This window comes from Giraffa tippelskirchi, chromosome X (genome assembly GCF_054371585.1).
Source record: "Giraffa tippelskirchi isolate mGirTip1 chromosome X, T2T-mGirTip1v1.2.pri, whole genome shotgun sequence".
Taxonomy (NCBI): domain Eukaryota; kingdom Metazoa; phylum Chordata; class Mammalia; order Artiodactyla; family Giraffidae; genus Giraffa; species Giraffa tippelskirchi.
In genome coordinates this window covers 101,793,942-101,813,124 of record NC_137289.1, presented here as the reverse complement: position 1 = coordinate 101,813,124, position 19,183 = coordinate 101,793,942, and the positions used below count along the sequence as shown (strand labels likewise).

At 36.8% G+C, this 19,183-nt stretch overlaps 1 protein-coding gene across 2 annotated transcripts in view; it reads right to left on the bottom strand.

Annotated features, from left to right (window-relative positions):
* Window positions 1-3,538: 3,538 nt before the first annotated feature.
* RRAGB (Ras related GTP binding B) overlaps window positions 3,539-19,183 on the bottom strand; it is a 35,100-nt gene continuing 19,455 nt past the window's right edge. For both annotated transcript variants that reach the window (XM_081565515.1, XM_081565516.1), the window contains 6 exons: window positions 17,502-17,724; window positions 15,061-15,156; window positions 12,755-12,877; window positions 7,034-7,125; window positions 4,939-5,054; window positions 3,539-4,051 (listed from right to left, as the gene is read on the bottom strand). In XM_081565515.1, coding sequence (XP_081421641.1) covers window positions 3,954-4,051; window positions 4,939-5,054; window positions 7,034-7,125; window positions 12,755-12,877; window positions 15,061-15,156; window positions 17,502-17,724 — 748 coding nt within the window. In that variant the 3' untranslated portion in view covers window positions 3,539-3,953. The remainder of the gene's footprint in view (window positions 4,052-4,938; window positions 5,055-7,033; window positions 7,126-12,754; window positions 12,878-15,060; window positions 15,157-17,501; window positions 17,725-19,183) is intronic.

The window sequence follows — 19,183 nt, the reverse complement described above, 5'->3', positions numbered from 1 at the left end:
GACAGGAGGCAGCTAAAAAGGTTTCACACCGAAACCTGCACCCTTAGGACGTAAGTCTGGCATGTCTTACAGAGAGATAAAGAGCAACACATATGGCACTTCTACCCATTTCTCTTGTTTTCTACAGAACCGATCTAATTGTAAAACTATCATAATTAAGAGACCCTTCAATAGGCCAGTGTTCCCCATCTTCCAAAGTACACTGTGGCCATTCAGTATCACAGAAGATCAGGCGTGTCTTTTTAAACTCTGGGGATCAAACTTGTCCTAGTTTTTTAAAATACATTTTAAAGGAGTGGTTCTGGAACTGCTAGCTCCCATCTTTAAGAGAGAAAAAAGCGGCATCCACAGCTGTGGCTTCTTTCCACTGGAGGCATCCCTCCCCGCTCCAGATAGGGGTTAGACAGACTTTCCACCAAAGCTTTCCTTCCCTGGTAGGACTTAGTCTGTCCCTTACTGACATAGGTGCCTTACTCGTCCCTCCTGGTTCTACCACCAAGGCAGGGTGAAGATGCACAGGGGTCAGACCTGATGGCATCCCAGACTGATTTCTAGTTCCTTACCACCAAGACGTTTGTTTGATTTGCCCTCTTCTCTGATGCTACCCAGAGTGTAACAGAGTAGATTTCCAGAATGTTTCCCAAGCTAGGACTATTAGGGGAAGCACCCGTGTTCTATTTGCCTGTGCATATTTCTGAGTACAGTCCTGATCACAATAGAAGAGGTGAGTTATAAAGGGATGAACAACAACCAAGATGTCTGTTCTGAGTGTCACCACACCAGTATATGTGATAGCAAAAGGGTTGGCCAGCGAGGAAAACTTTTTTTTTTTTTCCCTTAAGCTACTAGGGCTGATCCTTCCAGTTCATTCTCACAGATTCCACAAAAGGAATATCTAAGGAGTTGAGACAAAAGCCACCAGAGAGCCTCCTCTGATCCACTAACAGTTACCACTACCAAAGGAAAAAGCCCACTGTACTTCCAATATGACCAGATCCTACAGTTCCTAATCTGTGTCCTCAAAAAGCTCATGGTCACCAGCAATATTTTTATTCACATAAATTAGAGGGACAGCTGTGACAAAGACTCACTTTCAGGTCACTGGCCCCAGAGGCAGGCAGCCAAGAGAGTGACCTCTAGCCTGAGGGACGTTCCTGGAGCTAGAGCTGCATCTCGCTCCCAAACATGCTCTTGTAAATTTCGGCTCCTAGCAAGGCTATGCGCTTCCATACCTGGGTCTAAGTAAAAGTACATAGTAACAGCATGGATCACAAGTCCCTTGAAAGTCTATGATCCAACAGATTAGGTTAGTAGTTCTGATTTCCCACACAATTATGAAGTGGTCAAAGAGACTAGGAAAAGATGACCAAGAAAGGAAAGTTTGTTCCACACGCTTTGCCTATTTCTGGCTGCTCCCCTCACAGGGACGCTGGGTGTCTCTTGGCATTGGTAGGTCAGTATAAACGCCTGACAAGGCTCCCCTATTGGGGGCTGCCTTCAGTCATTATGAGGCACTGTGAAACCACAGAGTAGGGCTCATCATTTGCTTCACACAGGGCGTGTCATTCATTCACACAAGCACACCATAGAGTTAGTGAAGTAAAAGGAGAAACATATACTGAGAAAGCAGAGAGGCTAGAGTTCTTGAGTGTTCTTACCTTGTCCCGAAGATTCTGGATGAGCCCCCAAGATGATAACTCATGGTGAACGATGTCGAATTTGTGATGTCTGAAGAAGATTTAGCTTTGGGACCAGGGACAAGGCTCAATAACTCAAGAGCTTTTGTATAGCAGAGTTTTATTAAAGTATGAAAGGGACAGAAAGCTTAGGGTTCAGAAGGGGGACAGAGAGTGCCCCTGGCACCAGTGATTTTTATCTGTAATCCTCCAAGTGGTTCTGATGCATGCTCAAGTTTGAGAACCATTGCCCAATCCTACTAACATAGCTAACAAGGCCTATAAAAAGAATCAGTTCTCATAAGTTTTACATCATTGGTTTTGATTTCTTTTCTCCAGCTCTTTCTATGTACATGTCTTTACTGTCCACTTGTGTTATTTCAGTTTCTAAGTGGCTCATCTTTGGACAAATATCTCAAAACATTTTTTTCTTGTCTTCAGTGACAAAGAAGACTGGCTGTTCATTACTATTAGGATTAAGTCAAATCATAACCTTATTTTTCTAAACTTTCATAATTTTATACATCCTCTAAGTTCAAGTTATAACTAGAATCTGAGAAAAGGTTGAACGCAGAGCAAACAAAGTAATCATGTAACAGTTTTTTCTGGTGCTCAACTAATTGAATATCTATATATCTATATCTAGGGCTCCCCTGGTAGCTCAGCTGGCAAAGAATACACCTGTAATGCAGGATATCCTGGTTCAATTCCTGGGTCGGGAAGATCCCTTGGAGAAGGGATAGGCTATCCACTCCAGTATTCTTGGGCTTCCCTGGTGGCTTAGCTGGTAAAGAATGTCTGCAATGTGGGAGACCTGTATCTATCTTCCAAAGGAAAAAAAAAAAAACACTTTTGGGTATTTTCCTTCAAATCTCATCCCAGATAAAGGATAAAGAGAACATGCCAAATCATTAGTCACAAAACAGACTCCCTATTCATTTGCTCTTTTCATTTTCCTAGACGTTAATAGGACAAATAATGTAGAACATCAAACTTAAACTCTTCTTCTATAGATTAATGCAACTGTTGATAAAATTAATCCCATGAGATTCTTTTAAAAATTTACATTTTTAATCTACATAATGATAAACTGCCTAAAAAACAGCAAGTTCTTTGCTACTCAGTAAAAACTCTATTTATCTCCACTGGGGACAATAAGATGAGGAAAGATGAGGTTCTGGCAGTCTGGAAGAAGTTTCTTCATGACATAAAATTGAGATGAATCTACTGTGTTATAGATTCCCTAAATGCTTTTGTGTTCTGTTTCAGTTCTATAGAGACTGAAAAAGTTAGGGCTTTGAGCAATTCTAGTTAGTGTTTTCAAGTGCCACTTCTCCCAGTTCACAATGGCTCATCTTTTCCTTGGGAATGAAGTCAAATAAACTCCCACCTTGAATGAGGTTTTAATAATACTTAATGAGTATAATGAAAGCACATCCCATTAGGTATTATGTAATATATAAATTAACCATTCCTGGACCTCATAGAAAGACTTACATCTCATAAATACTATCTATTTTCCCTCAACTTTTTATTCATTCCTTCTCTAGTTGCATCTTGAAACAGACTTTCAACACACTTCAGGCCTGGATTACTATCTGTTTCTCCAACTGCCATCAGTCAGCCCACAGGTTAACTTTCTTTCAAAATTCCTTTGCCATTTCCTATCATATTATATCAAAACTCTTCTGCCTAGCTTTAAGGCTATCATTTGGCTCATCCTTCCCAACCAACTTTATTTTATACTATTTCCCAAACAGCAAGTCTTCTTCCCCTAGGTTAACTGTGAAATTCATTTTCTTTTTCTTAGGGAAAAGCTGAAGAAACAAGGGAAAGAAAAAAAAAGAAGAAAAGAATGTTACTGAAATCTGTAACAGCAAAACTTTATTTATAATTGCATTTAAGGAATATTTTTAGCGCATGCTGAGAAAACAGTAATATTCCAAACATATAGGTTACTATCTGATAAGGAATATAAGATGATGCTGGAAAGGGCTTTGGCATACACAACAACTGAAACCAGGTTATTAGAACACTTACACTATTAGAACATTGTTATCAGAACACTTACATATCACCTACTTTTATGTCACACCAAATTCTAACTTCTTACTGGCTATTTGAGTAAATAGCATTCAAGGTTACACATTAAGACTGGGGAGTAGGGAAGAAATGCAGAAGTGACAAGCATCACAACATTTCAGAGCCTATATATTCTAATACAACATTAAGAAATAGTATTCCAATTTTTTTTCTGAAACAGCATTTGGCAATGTTTTAGCGCATGAGGAGACACTGCTTTGGTCCATCCACTCTTTCCAGCTTTTCAAAGTGTTTCCTGGCATTGCGAATATTGATCAGAGTAGCTGCAGAAGCTGAGGATGGGGTAGGGAAGATATTCAACACAGTTAGTACCAATAACCAAAGGAATATATTACTAGTAAAAACAAACAAATGAAAAGAGAGCCAAATCCCTCAATGTATGTCACAGAGAATCTATGTCCCAAGTTAACCAGAATTTAATTTTTCTGAGTAAAAGATTTGTTTATATTCTAAACATAATATTCTCAAAATAAATTTTCAAACTCGTTTAGTTTGGGGCTAATAGTAAAACATTATCTTCTGCTATTTTCTAATATTAAGATAGATAATTTAAGAGATAATTTAAATTCCTGGGAACATCCTAGAAATACTGCTAGAACCTTTATCCCAATAGTTGTGATCAATACAGCTATTATGGCATGGAGGCACCAAATATCTCTCTCTATGCCCATAAAACAAATATGGGAGTACGGTACTTAGAAATAAATATACAATGACATAAAAAATGGTTCAACAATGAAAAGTTCAGAGCTTAGAGTGACTAGTCTTTTAAAAATATACCCCATGTGGAGCACAAGTCATACATTTGAGTTTGTTTTCTTTAAAATCCCCAGATTTAGTAATTTGATTTTTGAAGCTCCCACGAAGAAAAATATAATACCCTAGAGTCTAAATTATTTCTAAGCTTCAAAATATAAATCGATTAAATAAAAATTATTTATCGTTAGTACTAATTTATTTTCATTGTGGTAAAATACACATAAAATGAAATTTACCATTTTAACCATTGTTAAATGTATAGGTCAGTGGCATTAAGTACATTCACAGGGCTGTGCACTATAAAATAGTTTTTCAGTATCTTTAATAATGTACAACTTCTAAGGCAATTAGTTTAAAGAATATGTGGCTTTGAACCTATGTCAGCTAAGTTTAAACTTACGAATGGATGGATCAGACATCACGACCATCACATAAGTGTTGGATGTAAAAATGTCAATGAAAGCAGCAAAGTTAGAGTTCCTGACTTCCATGCTCTGGAAAGAGGCAGCTAGCTTGCTATAGGAGAAAGGGGAAAAGTGAGTAAAGGACATAAAATAATAGTAATATCAGACATTCTTATCTTGCATGTTAAACATTTGCATACCATTATATCTCAATCCACCACCTCATTAAGACAGTTAATCACTAATCTCACTTTGTTTTCCAAGGAAACTCTAATGCCAAATTTAACATGTCTTGGAAAGTGGCCTTGACAGAAAGCAGATTAGGACTTGATAGTGACTGTGAAATGAAAAGTGAGCTTAGACCTAGATTCATGTTAAAAATCATGTTGCCAAAGATTTCTCTAATATTTAAGTTTATTCAGTTGAAATGTTCCTATCATTGAGATCAACAACTACACCTTGGAATGCTAGTTATGTTGAAATTCTAGAAATGACCCCATTTTTTGGAAACAGAATAATAATATTTATATGCCATTTGTGATTTCTTCTTTAAAAATGCTGGCATAAACATAAAGTGTGCTAAGGCATAAAAGGGATAACTTACACTTATTCTATTGTCTGAGTATCAAAATTTTACCATGATAAGAATTTTGATTATTAAAACTTTACTAGATTATGATGTTCAGCCGTTCCTACTTCCTACATTCACAATGCTGAGATTCAAACTAGATTTAAATAAAGCTGAGACAATATGATCAGACATTTTTAGATGCTCTTCTTTGTACCATTCCTGAAATCAGTACCATACTATTTTAATTATCAGTTTTATAGTAAATCTTGGTATTTGGTAAGGTAAACCCTCCTTCTTTCTTTTTTTTCAAAACTCTCTTGGACATAATCTGTTTATTTCTTCCCAAATAGTAACAAACATCTTGAAAGGGTACTCAGCTTAGATATTTTTCATATGCTTCTTCTGCATCAGTTGAGTTTGCATTAAAGGATATTGTCTTTCACCTCAGTCAAGAAGTTTACAGTTGAGTTTTTGTCTTGTTTTAAAATTGTGTTTATTTATTTTGGCTGTGTTGGGTCTTCATTGCTGCACAGGCTTTTCTCTAGTTGGGGGGGTGGGGGCTATACTTTAGTTGCAGTGCATGGGCTTCTCATTGTGGTGGCCTCTTTTGTTGTGGAGTACAGGTTTAGTTGCTCTGTGGCCTGTGGGATCTTCCCAGATCAGAGATCAAACCTATGTCTCCTGCATTGGCAGGCAGATTCTTTACCATTGAGTCACCAGGGAAGCCCCAGATTTGTTTCTAATATAAGGAACTATGGCATCTGGTCCCATCACTTCATGGGAAATAGATGGGGAAACAGTGGAAACAGTGTCAGACTTTATTTTTTTGGGCTCCAAAATCACTGCTGATGGTGACTGCAGCCATGAAATTAAAAGACGCTTACTCCTTGGAAGGAAAGTTATGACCAACCAAGACAGCATATTAAAAAGCAGAGACATTACTTTGCCAACAAAGGTCCGTCTAGTCAAGGCTATGGTTTTTCCAGTAGTCATGTATGGATGTGAGAGTTGGACTGTGAAGAAAGCTGAGCACCGAAGAATGGATGCTTTTGAACTGTGGTGTTGGAGAAGACTCTTGAGAGTCCCTTGGACTGCAAGGAGATCCAACCAGTCCATCCTAAAGGAGATCGGCCCTGGGTGTTCATTGGAAGGACTGATGTTGAAGCTGAAACTCCAATACTTTGGCCACCTGATGCGAAGAGCTGCCTCATTGGAAAAGACCCTGATGCTGGGAAGGATTAGGGGCAGGAGGAGAAGGGGACGACAGAGGATGAGATGGCTGGATGGCATCACCGACTCGATGGACATGAGTTTGGATAAACTCCGGGAGTTGGTCATTGACAAGGAGGCTGGTGTGCTGCGATTCATGGGGTCGCAGAGTTGGACACGACTGAGCAACTGAACTGAACTGAACTGAATGCTGAATACAGAAGTGGAGTCTACTAAAGGTATTTGAACCTCTCAAATATGACAATTTTTTCCAGAGATAAATACTGAATACATCACACAAGATCTCTTACCTGCAGCTCAGCTTAAATTGCTTAATAATGTTGCTGATTTTCTCGAATCTGTGGGCATCACGCTGTTCTTTACACTGATAGTGAGAAATCACCTACAAAAAAGAGCAATGCCCTTTCAATCAATGCAGTGTTGTCATATGCACCCTCTACTACTCCTCAAGCCATTACATTCGTCAGTCTCTTGGTCACCCGGATTTTCAGGGTAGAGTTGGCACCTAGCTTTACTGTCTTTATCGCTCTGTGCCATATTCTATCAGTATTTTGCATAAATTCAACATCCCTAAGGATGACCCATCCAGTAATGTTTGGTTATAATTTTATTAGAACATTTAAGTATTATCTATTTTGGTTCACTGCTAGCCTTTCTCACTTTAAATATTCATCATATTTCAATATTACCCAGAATGGTTGTTGATTCCAAAAAAGTACAAATCAAAAAGGAAAAATAAATAAAAATTCTTAGCTGTTCTTGAGGTGTACTTAATTTTAACGAAGGCTATAACCAAGTGATTTTTGGTATTATATTTAAAAATCTTAACTGATTGATTCTAACCTCTGAGGATGTACTATTTATAAATGAAAAATGAACCTATTCATGATGGACACCAATGCCAGCTGAAAATGCATCCCGTAACACTTTCAGATGAAGAAAACCACAAAAGTATTTCCCACAGGCTGATGTTAAGTTTCTAGTGGAAGCAAAACTGAGTCATTTGCCAGAAGAAAATTCACAGGGCAATTCCCTGAAACTATCTGAAATTTCAAAAACATAATTCCTAGACCAATGGTGGAATAGGTTACCATTGCTTGACTTCAAGTACCTCAGTGAAAATGGTCAAAACACCTGAACACAGTCCTCAAGAGAAACCAAAAGCCACTTGTTATTGTTGGTGAAAAACAGTTCATATTTAAATTAACCTCTATGATCATATGTGGTAGATGTGGCAGGAAAATACCACTAAGTAGGATTCCATCATGCCATGTGTATCAAGACAGACAGAAGAGCTCACTTGCTTGCTGCTATTCACACTAGTGGGAAAGACAGGACTCAGGATAATGAACTTCCCAGCAAATAACCCCTGCCTATGGGATGAGGCAGAAGACACTGGTTAGGTCTCGTTGCCTCAGCTGTACCAGTTAGCAGGAAGAATGACTGCCAAGTATGCTGCCATTAAAAATAATGTTTCTACAAAGTTAAGAGGAAAAATTGCACCTGCATTCTCTGCCCTCTGTTGGCTGTAATAGGAAAAGAAACCAATGTTTGACAGTTTGTATGCTGAACTTTGTACTAGGATTTAATGTTATCACGTCCCATTTTAAACCACACAAAAATTATGATATAGATATTATTATCTACATTTTATAAAAGGGGAACCAAACTCAGAGAGATTAAAATATGTGTCTATCATATATATGTTGTTTACAAGAGACCCACTTCAGATCTAGGGACACAGAGAGACTAACAGTAAGGGGGTGGAAAAATATATTCCATGCAATTGAAATCAAAAGAAAGCTGGAATAGCAATACTCATATCAGACAAAATAGACTTTAAAATAAAGACTGTTATAACAGACAAAGGAGGACACTACAAAATGATCAAGGGATCACTCCAAGAAGAAGACGTAACAATTGTAAATATATATGCACCCAACATAGGAGCACCTCAATATATAAGGCAAATACTAACAGCCATAAAAAGAGAAAGCGAAAGTAACACAAAAATATTAGGGGACTTTTAACACCACAGTTTCATTAAGGACAGATCATCCAAACAGAAAAATCTATAAGGAAATGCAGGCCTGAAATGACACATTAGACCAGATGAATTTAACTGGTATTTATAGAGCTTTCCATCCAAAAGCAGCAGAATACACATTCTTCCCAAGTGCACATGGAACATTCTCCAGAGCTGATCACATGCTGGACCACAAAGAGAGCCCCGCCAGGTAAATTGAATAAAATTGAAGCCATATCAAGCATCTTTTCCCACCACAACATTATGAGGTTAGAAATCAATTACAAGAAAAGAAAACTGTAAAAAACACAAATACATGGAAGCTAAATAATATGCTACTAAACAACCAATGGATCACTGAAAAAATCAAAGAGGAAATAAAAAATACCTAGAGACAAATGAAAACGAAAGCATTATGATTCAAAACCTTGGGACACAACAAAAGCAGTTTTAAGAAGGAAGCTTATAGTGATATAATCTTATCCAGGAAACAAGAAAAATCTCAAATAAACAACCTAACCTTAGGCCTAAAGCAACTAAAGAAGGATAATAAAACCCAAAGTTTAATAGAAGGAAAGAAATCATAAAGATCAGAACAGAAATAAATGAAATAGAGATGAAGAAAACAATAGAAAAGATCAATGAAACTAAAAGCTGGGCCTTTGAAAAGATAAATAAACTTGATAAACCATTAGCCAGACTCATCAAGAAAAAAAGAGGAGAGGACTCAAATAAAATTAGAAATGAAAAAGGAAAAGTTACATACAGCTGATACCACAGAAATAGAAAGGATTGTAAGAGACTACTACAAGCAAATATATGCCAATAAAATGGAAAATCTGGAAGAAATGGACAAGTTTCAGTACAACCTTCCAAGACTGAACTAGGAAGAAATAGAAAATATAAACAGACCAATCACAAGTAATGAAATTAAAACTGTGATTAAAAATCTTCCAACAAACAAAAGTCCAGGACCAGATGGTTTCACAGGTGATTTATATCAAACATTTACAGAAGACACCTATCACTCTCAAACTCTTCCAAAAAACCACAGAGGGTGGAATACTCCCAAACTCATCCTACAAGGCCACCATCTCCCTGATACCAAAACCAGACAAAGATATCACAAAAAAGGAAAATTACAGGCCAGTAACACTGATGAACACAGAAGCAAAACTCCTCAACAAATATTCTTTCAAGCTGGGAGTTTATTTGATTTCATCCCCTAAGGAAAAGATGAGCCATTGTGAACTGGGAGAAATGGAGGTTGATGACACTAACTAGAACTACTCAAAGCCCTAACTTTTTCAGTTTCCACAGAACTGAAATAGAACACAAAAGCATTTAGGGAATCTACAGCACAGTAGACTCATCTCAATTTTCTTTTCTCTGTGTCATAAAGACACTTCTTCCAGACTGCCAGAACCTCACTTTTCCTCATCTTACTGTTCCCAATAGCAAGTTTTACTGAGTAGCAAAAAACAAAGACACAGATGAAAGAAATCAAACATGACACAAACAGATAGAAAGATATACCATGTTCTTAGATTGGAAAAAATGAATATTGTCACAATTACTATATTACCCAAGGCAATCTACAGATTCAACACAATCTCTATCAAATTACCAATGGCATTTTTCATAGAACTAGAACAAAAAAATCTTAACATTTGTATGGAGACACAAAATTCCCTGAATATCCAAAGCAATCTTGAGTAAGAAAAACAGAGCTGGAGGAATCAGGCTCCTCGACTTAAGACTATACTACAGAGCTACAGTAAATGAAACAGTATGGCACTGGCATGAAAATAGACATATAGATTAATGGAATAGACTAGAAAGCCCAGATATAAATCCACGACCTATGGTCAATTAATCTACAACAAAGGAGGCAAGACTATATAATGAAGAAAAGACAATCTCTTCAATAAATGGTGCTGGAAAAACCAGATAGCAACATTTGAAAAATCAAATTAGAACATTCTTTAACACCATACGCACAAAAACTCAAAATGGATTAATGACCTAAATGTTAGACTGGACAGTATAAGACTCTTGAGAGGAAAACATAGGTTTTTATGTTTTTTATGTTTTTTTTTTATGTTTTTTTTATGTTTTTTATGTTTTTTTTTTATGTCAGAGAACACTCTGACATAAATTGCATCAATATCCTTTTCAATCTATCTCCTAGACTAATAGAAATTAAACACAAATAAATGGGATTTAATTAAACTGAAAAGCCTTGCACAGCAAAGGAAACCGTAAAGAAAGCAAAAAGACAACTCACAAAATGGGAGAAAGTATTTGTAAACTATGCAGCTGACAACAGATTAATCTCCAGGCTTACAAACAGCTCATGTGGTTCTCAATATCAAAAAAATAACACATTCAAAAAACAGGCAGAAGATTTAAATAGATATTTCTCCAAAAACATATAGATGGCCAAGAGGCACATGAAAAAATGCTCATCATCACTAATTATTAGAGAAATGCAAATCAAAACTATAACAAGATGTCACCTCAAACCAGTCAGAATGGCCATCATGAAAAAAATCTACAAACAATAAATGCTGAAGAGGGTGTGGAGAAAAGGAAACACTCCTACACTGTTGATGGGAATTTAAATTGGTACAGCCACTATGGAAAACAGTATGGAGGTTCTTTAAAAAACTAAAGCACTGTTGTCATATGATCCAGCAATACCATTCCTTGGTATATATCTCAATAAAAGTATAATTCAAAAATATACATGCATCCCTATGTTCACAAGAGCACTATTCACAATAGCTGCAACATGGAAACAGCCTAAATGTCCACTGGCAGTGAATGGACAAAGAAGATGTGGTACACAAATACAATGGAATATTACTCAGCCATAAAAAAAAGAATGAAATAATGCCATTTGCAGCAACATGGATGGACCTAGAGATTATCATATTAATTGAATAAGTGAAGTAAGCCAGAAAGAGAAAGACAAATATCATATGATATCATTCATATATGGAATCTGAGAGAAATGATACAAATGAACTTGTTTGCAAGATAGAAACAGACTCACAGACTTAGAGAAGGAACATGTGATTGCTAGGGTGGACAGGTGGGTGTAGAGTTAGATTGATAGTCTGGGATTGACACATAGACAGATGCTGCTATATTTTAGAATAGATGGCCAATGGGGACCTACTGTACAGCACAGGGAACTCTGCTCAATATTCTGTAATAACCTAAATGATAAAAGAACTTAAAGAATAGATCCATGTATATGTAAAAAAAGAAAAGAAATGTGTCTAAAATCACCAAGCTTTGGCAGAGCTCAGAAACAAATTATTTACTGTGAGCTACTCTTAGGGTTATATTTATGCAGCTGATTAGCAATTATTTATGCAGTTCTTGTGACATGTCAAATGAGTTATTACTGTTATTAAACATTTTACTTATAAATATAATATTGGGTTTTTCATACCTCCTCACAGCCATATACACAGTAGGAGATAATATTATTAAGTCGAATTTATAAGAAAAATAATACCAACATACCTCTTTGCCCTTTCACCTCACCATCTGAACTCTTATCTATGTCACTGAGTTGACCATTACATCTCTTCCATGTTAAAAGTTTTAAACTGTTTTGGAGAAAGGAGTGTGATGCAAGTTTTCTCAAAGGAAAATACCCATCATTTCATAATAGGAGTCAATGGGAAATAGGAATTACTTAAGACAAATGGACAATTATTAACAAAATAATCTAAATTCTATAGTAACAAATACCTGAAAATGTCTAAGTGCTACTAATTACTAAAGACCAACACACAAAAAAAACTTCTTTCAAGTTACTTGCTGACAATACTACTTCATAAATAAAGCTATGTATGCTGAAGTAATGACAAGAAGGAAAACAAGTCTTTCTGAAAGTGGCAACATATTCTCCATTGCTTAACAGAAGAAGGTGAGTGTGAAATACATCGGCAGAGCAGAAAGTTCTCACCAGAAAAGTGGCTCTCTCAAATAGAAGTACTTCATCAGCCTCGATAATTTCAGCAAAATTCCTTAGGTTCATTTCCAGCTGCTGGACATTGGGGATCAGCTGATAAACAATGCTGGACCAAGCCTAACAGAACAGAAGCACAGTGCAATATTACTAACTGGTAAACAGGCCCAGATCTTTGCAAATGAGTAAGTATACTATGGGCTTCCCTGGTGGAAGTATACTATAATATATAGACAGGAAAATATAGTGATAATTGAGTCCTAAACAAATTCTAGTAACAAATATAACATAAATGAAGTGAGAAAATGAAACTAATATTTTATTTTTATTGTTCAGTTAGACTTTTAAAAGTTTCAAACACTTATGAAATGCTTCTTTCCACTGATAATTAAAAATAACCAAATACTTTAGTTCCATCATATTGCCTCAGGGAAAACTGAAAACTCTTATTTACTGGGCTAAAGAACTTCTAATCCAGTCATTCAAATAGATATCTAAGACCAATAGTGTAAATTGCTCTTAAAATCAGAACCTAATATTTACATACATCCAAGAATCAATTTAGTGTAAATATCAGAGCCGCATAGAAAAATGGCCCATCCCCTCAATGGGATAACATACAAGAGAAAGTACAAGAGAAAATAGTGGCATTATTTGAAAAGGCTTACTGTCAGCTGTATAAATTATTGATCTAATCAAATTAAAAATGGTCCACTGTGTGTTTGCCTAAAACTGATTTCATCCAGAGGAGTATGACTATAATAGGCGTTTAAATTAATCACACCCTCCCTCTGTTTTCTTAAGGCTCTTTTATTTGAATTTTCATTATAATATTTCTTTCAATTTCACTCCAATTTGTCTGGTAGGGTGTAAAATCTTCTCTCCCCTTCTAGAGCACAGGAACCTGGTCTTAGTTATTTGTGTGTCCAACAGTATCAAGCAGATATGCAATGAGTGCTTGTAGAATAAAACCTAATATATATAAAAATTTATGTCAGCTCTATGTAACACTGATGTAAGAGATGTAAGAGCCATGTTTCTGTTCCAATTAGTTTTATTACTTAGGCATGGGGGTTCAGGTTCCAAGTTCCCAGGTCGGTGTTAATGTCACTGCTGAATTTACCTTGGAGAAGGCACCAAAGCTAACCACAGCAGAGACATTGTCACTCACAGCAGTGTTGTGATTAGCCAATTGTCTTTGGTCGTGTTATGTATTGCCATCCTTCACACCGCAGTTGGTTCTTATCAGTGCGTCATGTCCATCCTTATTCACGGTTACCTGTTCTATGGGAATAAGGCTTTGAGAGAAATTCGGCCCAAATTAATCTAGAACAGTATTTCCTAGACAGGTATCTCAAAATGATCTGTTATTAGAGTGAGGCTGGGTCAACATAATATTGGGAAAAATTAATTAGTTAAAAAAATAAATCAGTGGTTATGTTTTAAAGTCCAACTGTTTTTCTCCTTGGCAAATCAGGTTTCTGTGCTTTTGGTTGAAGATACTTGTCAGATGCAGTTGATACTGAGGCTGTAGCTATGAGTCACTGAGAAGGATGCTTTCCTACCCAGACTTGTCAGTGAATACCAGAAACAGTCTGAAGGAAAGGTCTGACCACAAGAAGACCCAAAAGAAGCCAGTCTTTCAAATCACTAAATCACTGGGAGAAAGGGAGAAAGCAGGATAAGGAGCCTATGTGCCAATGAGGTAATTTCAACTTCATCCATAACACAGCTATTATTGTAACCTTTACAACTACTACAAGCAGTGTGGTATCCGTTCCAGCAATAGGAACAATTTCTTTGGTTGAAAGAATGCTAGTCTTTAATTTTGCATGAAAGTCGAAGCTATCATATTCTTGGAATAACACGTCTCATTCTAAGACTCCCTTCTCCAATTTCTCCCCTAAATACTGTTCTTCTATTGCCATCCAAACTTAGACAGGCTAGCTTATATCCTGTAGAGGTACCTGAATATTAGATACAGTTCCAATCAGCATTGAGACCAAAAGAGGTCAAAATGGATGATGGCCAGTGAAACCTCTACTGTCATGAAGATCTGCATCAAATTAATCAGGACCAAACTGGGCTAATTCAGTGTGATATGGTAGGTATGTCGACCCAACCTAAAATCAAACCCAAAATCTCTTAAGGTTAAGTTGGATATTTTTCAATTTATTGTAGATAATTTCTTCTCTTAGTTCAACACATCTAGATTGCTATGAGAGAATCTAAAATCTTTCAGTTTTGATAATACCTTTCTAGCTTTTTTTTCATGCTCTTTAAACTCAGGGAAACATACACACCTTATAGAGAGTTTCATCCCAGATAGATGTTCGGAAGCAAGAGCATTCCAATGGGCGAGACAAACGCCTCAGATCTTCTTCTCGCTCTTTAAAAATCTGAAGTAAAAAGACCAATATACTGATCAGCATATAACAGCTCTCCCTTCTCAATGCAAAATCTGAGGTGTGATATTTTAAAATATTTTAAACAGAGGTATTTCATTTCCCCCCAGAGGAATTTTTAAATGTGTACCTTGCTTCACAGACTAGGATAGCAGAAATGATTTCAGGTCAGGTCTAAAAAGTGCAACAGCTACTAGAATTCTTCAGGATTATGCTGCTTATTCTAAGTACTCACTGAGAGTACTATGTTGGAAAATAAAATTCACCATATAGAGAAATCTTAATAAAATATATTTAACATTCCAAATCACCCAATCTGGGTCACTTTTAAGATATCCATACCAATATCAAGATTTTATAAATCAAAATACTTCAACTTGTGTAGATATGTTTCTATCTCATACACACATATATACATTCATACGTATTATTTCTGTATGGGCTGTATTCATTTGGCTACATAGATATAACAACTCATTACACACAAACACACACACACCCATATGCACATGGAAAAACATCTATTTATACAAATATAAATAGATACACAGATATTTTCCAGAGCTTGCATGAGTGTATGTTCAACATTGTGATGGATAATTTTATATTACTAATTTGACTAGGCCATAGGACCCAAACATTTGGTTAAACACCAGTTTAGATGTTGCTATGAAGATATTTTTGATGAGATTAATATTTAAATCAATAGACTTTTAGTAAAGCAGATCCCCCTCCATAATATGAGTAGGATTTATATAATTGGTTGAAAGCCTTAAGAGAAAAAGACTCCCATTTCACAGGAAGAGGGAATTCTGCCTTCCAGACTGCCTTCTGACCCAAGCTTCAACAATGACTCCTTCCTGGGTTACCAGCCTGCCTGTAGATATCAGACTTGCCAGCCTCTGCAATCACATGAGTCAATTCTTTACAATTAATTCAATCTCTCTCTTATTCTCACATACTTCTTATTCGTTCTCTTTCTCTGAGGAACCTGAGTAATACATACACATATAAGGAAACACTTACTTTGCTTGAAATTGCTATTGACAGAACACCCTAGCCATTTTACTCTAAAACTTCCAAGTCTGAATCTTTAATGAAATAGAGTATACTTCTGTTAATTAAGCTTAAAATCTCACAAAGAACATTAATGTATCTTTGGGGATATTTACATAAGCATCTAGAAAACATTAAGTTGATCACTAAAAATTATATTTAAAAAATCCATTGGAATGCTCTAGGATTTTGTGGTAAATTGGGCCAGGGAAACAAAACAGAAAACCCTAAAATAACAAAGTGCTCGCAATCTCAAGGCCAAGCTACATACAGAATTTTCAGCTGAATTAAGACAAAATTGATACTTAGTGAGAGGGAAAAGGAATTAGAAAGGATAGACACGCCAAAGTCTTTTCAGAGTCAAATACTGAACTGTCAAGTTGTTTCTGAAAGCCTGGAAGTTAACCCAGAAACAACAAAACATACTCAAATACTGGAACACTGAAGGCAATCATATAACTAATTATGGAAAAAAGTATTCTTGACCACAGTTATTACCAAAAAAATTCTTAAGCTAAAGGGGATCCTTAGATTCCTAGGTTCCAACCCAAAGAGGAACCGTATTCTTCTATATCACCAGTATATTTTGAAACTGCTTTCCCTCAACTTTATTTACTCTTGGAAATAGAGAATCTTCTCTTTCAGCTTAGACTTTAAAATCCAATCTTCTCATTTTATATTGAGCAAACTAAAGCTGGACTGTATTTGTGACTTGCCAGTCCTGGGGTCTCATAGCTAGCTAGAAGTTTGCCCTTTCTACGGTGTCTTTTCTGGTTTAATCTTTGTGTACTAATTCCCATGCTAGAAAAGAAGATAAATATACCATATCAGTGCAATTATGAGGTCTTGGAATTGCGCCTAACACTGTGTAGTTGGCATTTGAATTGGTGCATACCAGTTTCCTAGGTCAATCTAGAGACAGTTGTGACTTTTCTTCATCTCATCCCTGGTAGGTCTTCTAGCCTTGACAATAACTGCCTGCTCTGAAGGACAGTAAAAAAAGGGCAGCAAATATATTTTAAAAATATATAAAGCTGTTTCGTGATATCACGTGGTTAGGATCCTTTCCTAAATTTGAACATTATTTGCTAAATGAACATTATCTTTCCCTTACCAGAGAAGGTTTGTTTGCAAGTGTTTTTAAAAACAGATGTCAACTTTATCTTGAAAGCCTATACTGAGATTTTTTTCCCTAAAAATGAATGGTACAAATTTACCTATATCTCTACAAAAGAAGTTTACAAAGCACATCAATCATTTGGTGCATCAACCTTTCTACTTACCAGGTCTCGTTGATCCTCCTGTACCAGATCCATTTTGTGTACCAAGCAAAAGATTTTGGCATCTGGAGAATTCTGCAGAATGGCCTCCAGGCATGATTGGTAATAGTGCATGTCCTTTTCCAGTTCGCGGCTTTCCACATCAAAGACATAAATCAGAACCTCCACATTTCGGAATATGTTGTCTCGCTGGCTAGTAAAATAATTTTCCATGAAGGTGTCCTGTCTAGGAGGTAAAAGAAAATCTAGGTACTAAGCAAATATCACTTATTCACTCCTATTTATGATCTATTTTTGTTGGCTTAATCAATGTGAAAGATAATGTTAACATTTCAAATTAAAAGGCAAATGATAATAATAAATCAGGATGGCCTCACTTTCTTACTTACTAGGCCACACCTTGCACCACATTTTGCCCCCTTCCTTGTGTTCTAAATACATTTGACCTTCTGATAGTTCTAGAGGCCCATGGTCTATCCACCAAGGGACCTTTATACATGCTGTTCACTCTGTCTCACATATCTCATATTTTTACACCTAATTAATGGCTACTTTTCCCACTGGATTTCAGTATAATCCATACTTCCTCACAGAAACCATCCCTGCCCTCACTGGCTTGGGCAAATCCAGTCACCACAGACCCTTATACCAACACACTTACCCTTATTTGTAACACTCACCACAAGTGTGATATTACACATATTTGTGTGAGTTTTTAATTAATGGCATTCAATTCCCTAGACAGCAGGCTCCATGAAAGCAAGAACTATGGCCATTACTATTCGACATTGTTTCCCAGGTTTTAGCACAGAACTTACCACAGAGTAGTTGTTCAATGAATATTTACTGAATGAATAGTCAAACACTCTAACCTATATGAAAATGGCTCCAAGTTAACTTTTTAGTAGATTTTACTCTTTGCTTCTTAGGCTATATGCAGCTTTCCAAGAAATTCTCAATTACCAGCTACTAGAAGAAAACAGTAGTGTTTTCTCCTGAACAAAAAAAATCAAGGAGTGGTATCAACAACGTGGTAGAATGAAAAGCTACCTTTGTTTCTCCCCTTTAATCTACAACCAGTAAAACATTCACATCTCAGCAAAGGTGTTTTTGCCCAACACACCAGGATGCTAGAGAATTCCATACACCTGCACCTCTAAAGGTGGGTGGACTGGAATAGATAAAGGAGGCAAAACCTAAGGAACAGTTAAAGTATTATCTGCAATTCTGACCCTCTGACCAGGGCAGCTAAGCCCATAGACCCATATAACCTGGCAGCAGCAGGGTAGGCAGTGCACACAACTCCAGCCTCCTGGCTGCAGTGACACCCATGACCACAAGTAATTGTACAGTAGCGGGAATGGGGGCTGGGATCCTGTGTCTCCAGCCACTGAGGTTCCTAAGTCTCCAGCCCCTCTGTTCTTCCCCAGTAGCAGCAGAGCCTATGAACCTTAGAAAACCAGATAGGGAAGAGGTACTGGTATGAATTTTGCTCCCCCTACCCCTTCCCCCTACAGTGGCAGAGCCTATGACTCAGAGGATACTGGAAGGAAGGGAAGAACCACCATCCAGGTACACCAAGAAGCTTCTGCCAGTTAAAGAGGCAGAAGCAAGGTGCCAGTGAACCTGAAAACACAAGAAGTTATAATGAGCACAAGAGCAGGGGACACACTTCTGACAGAGAT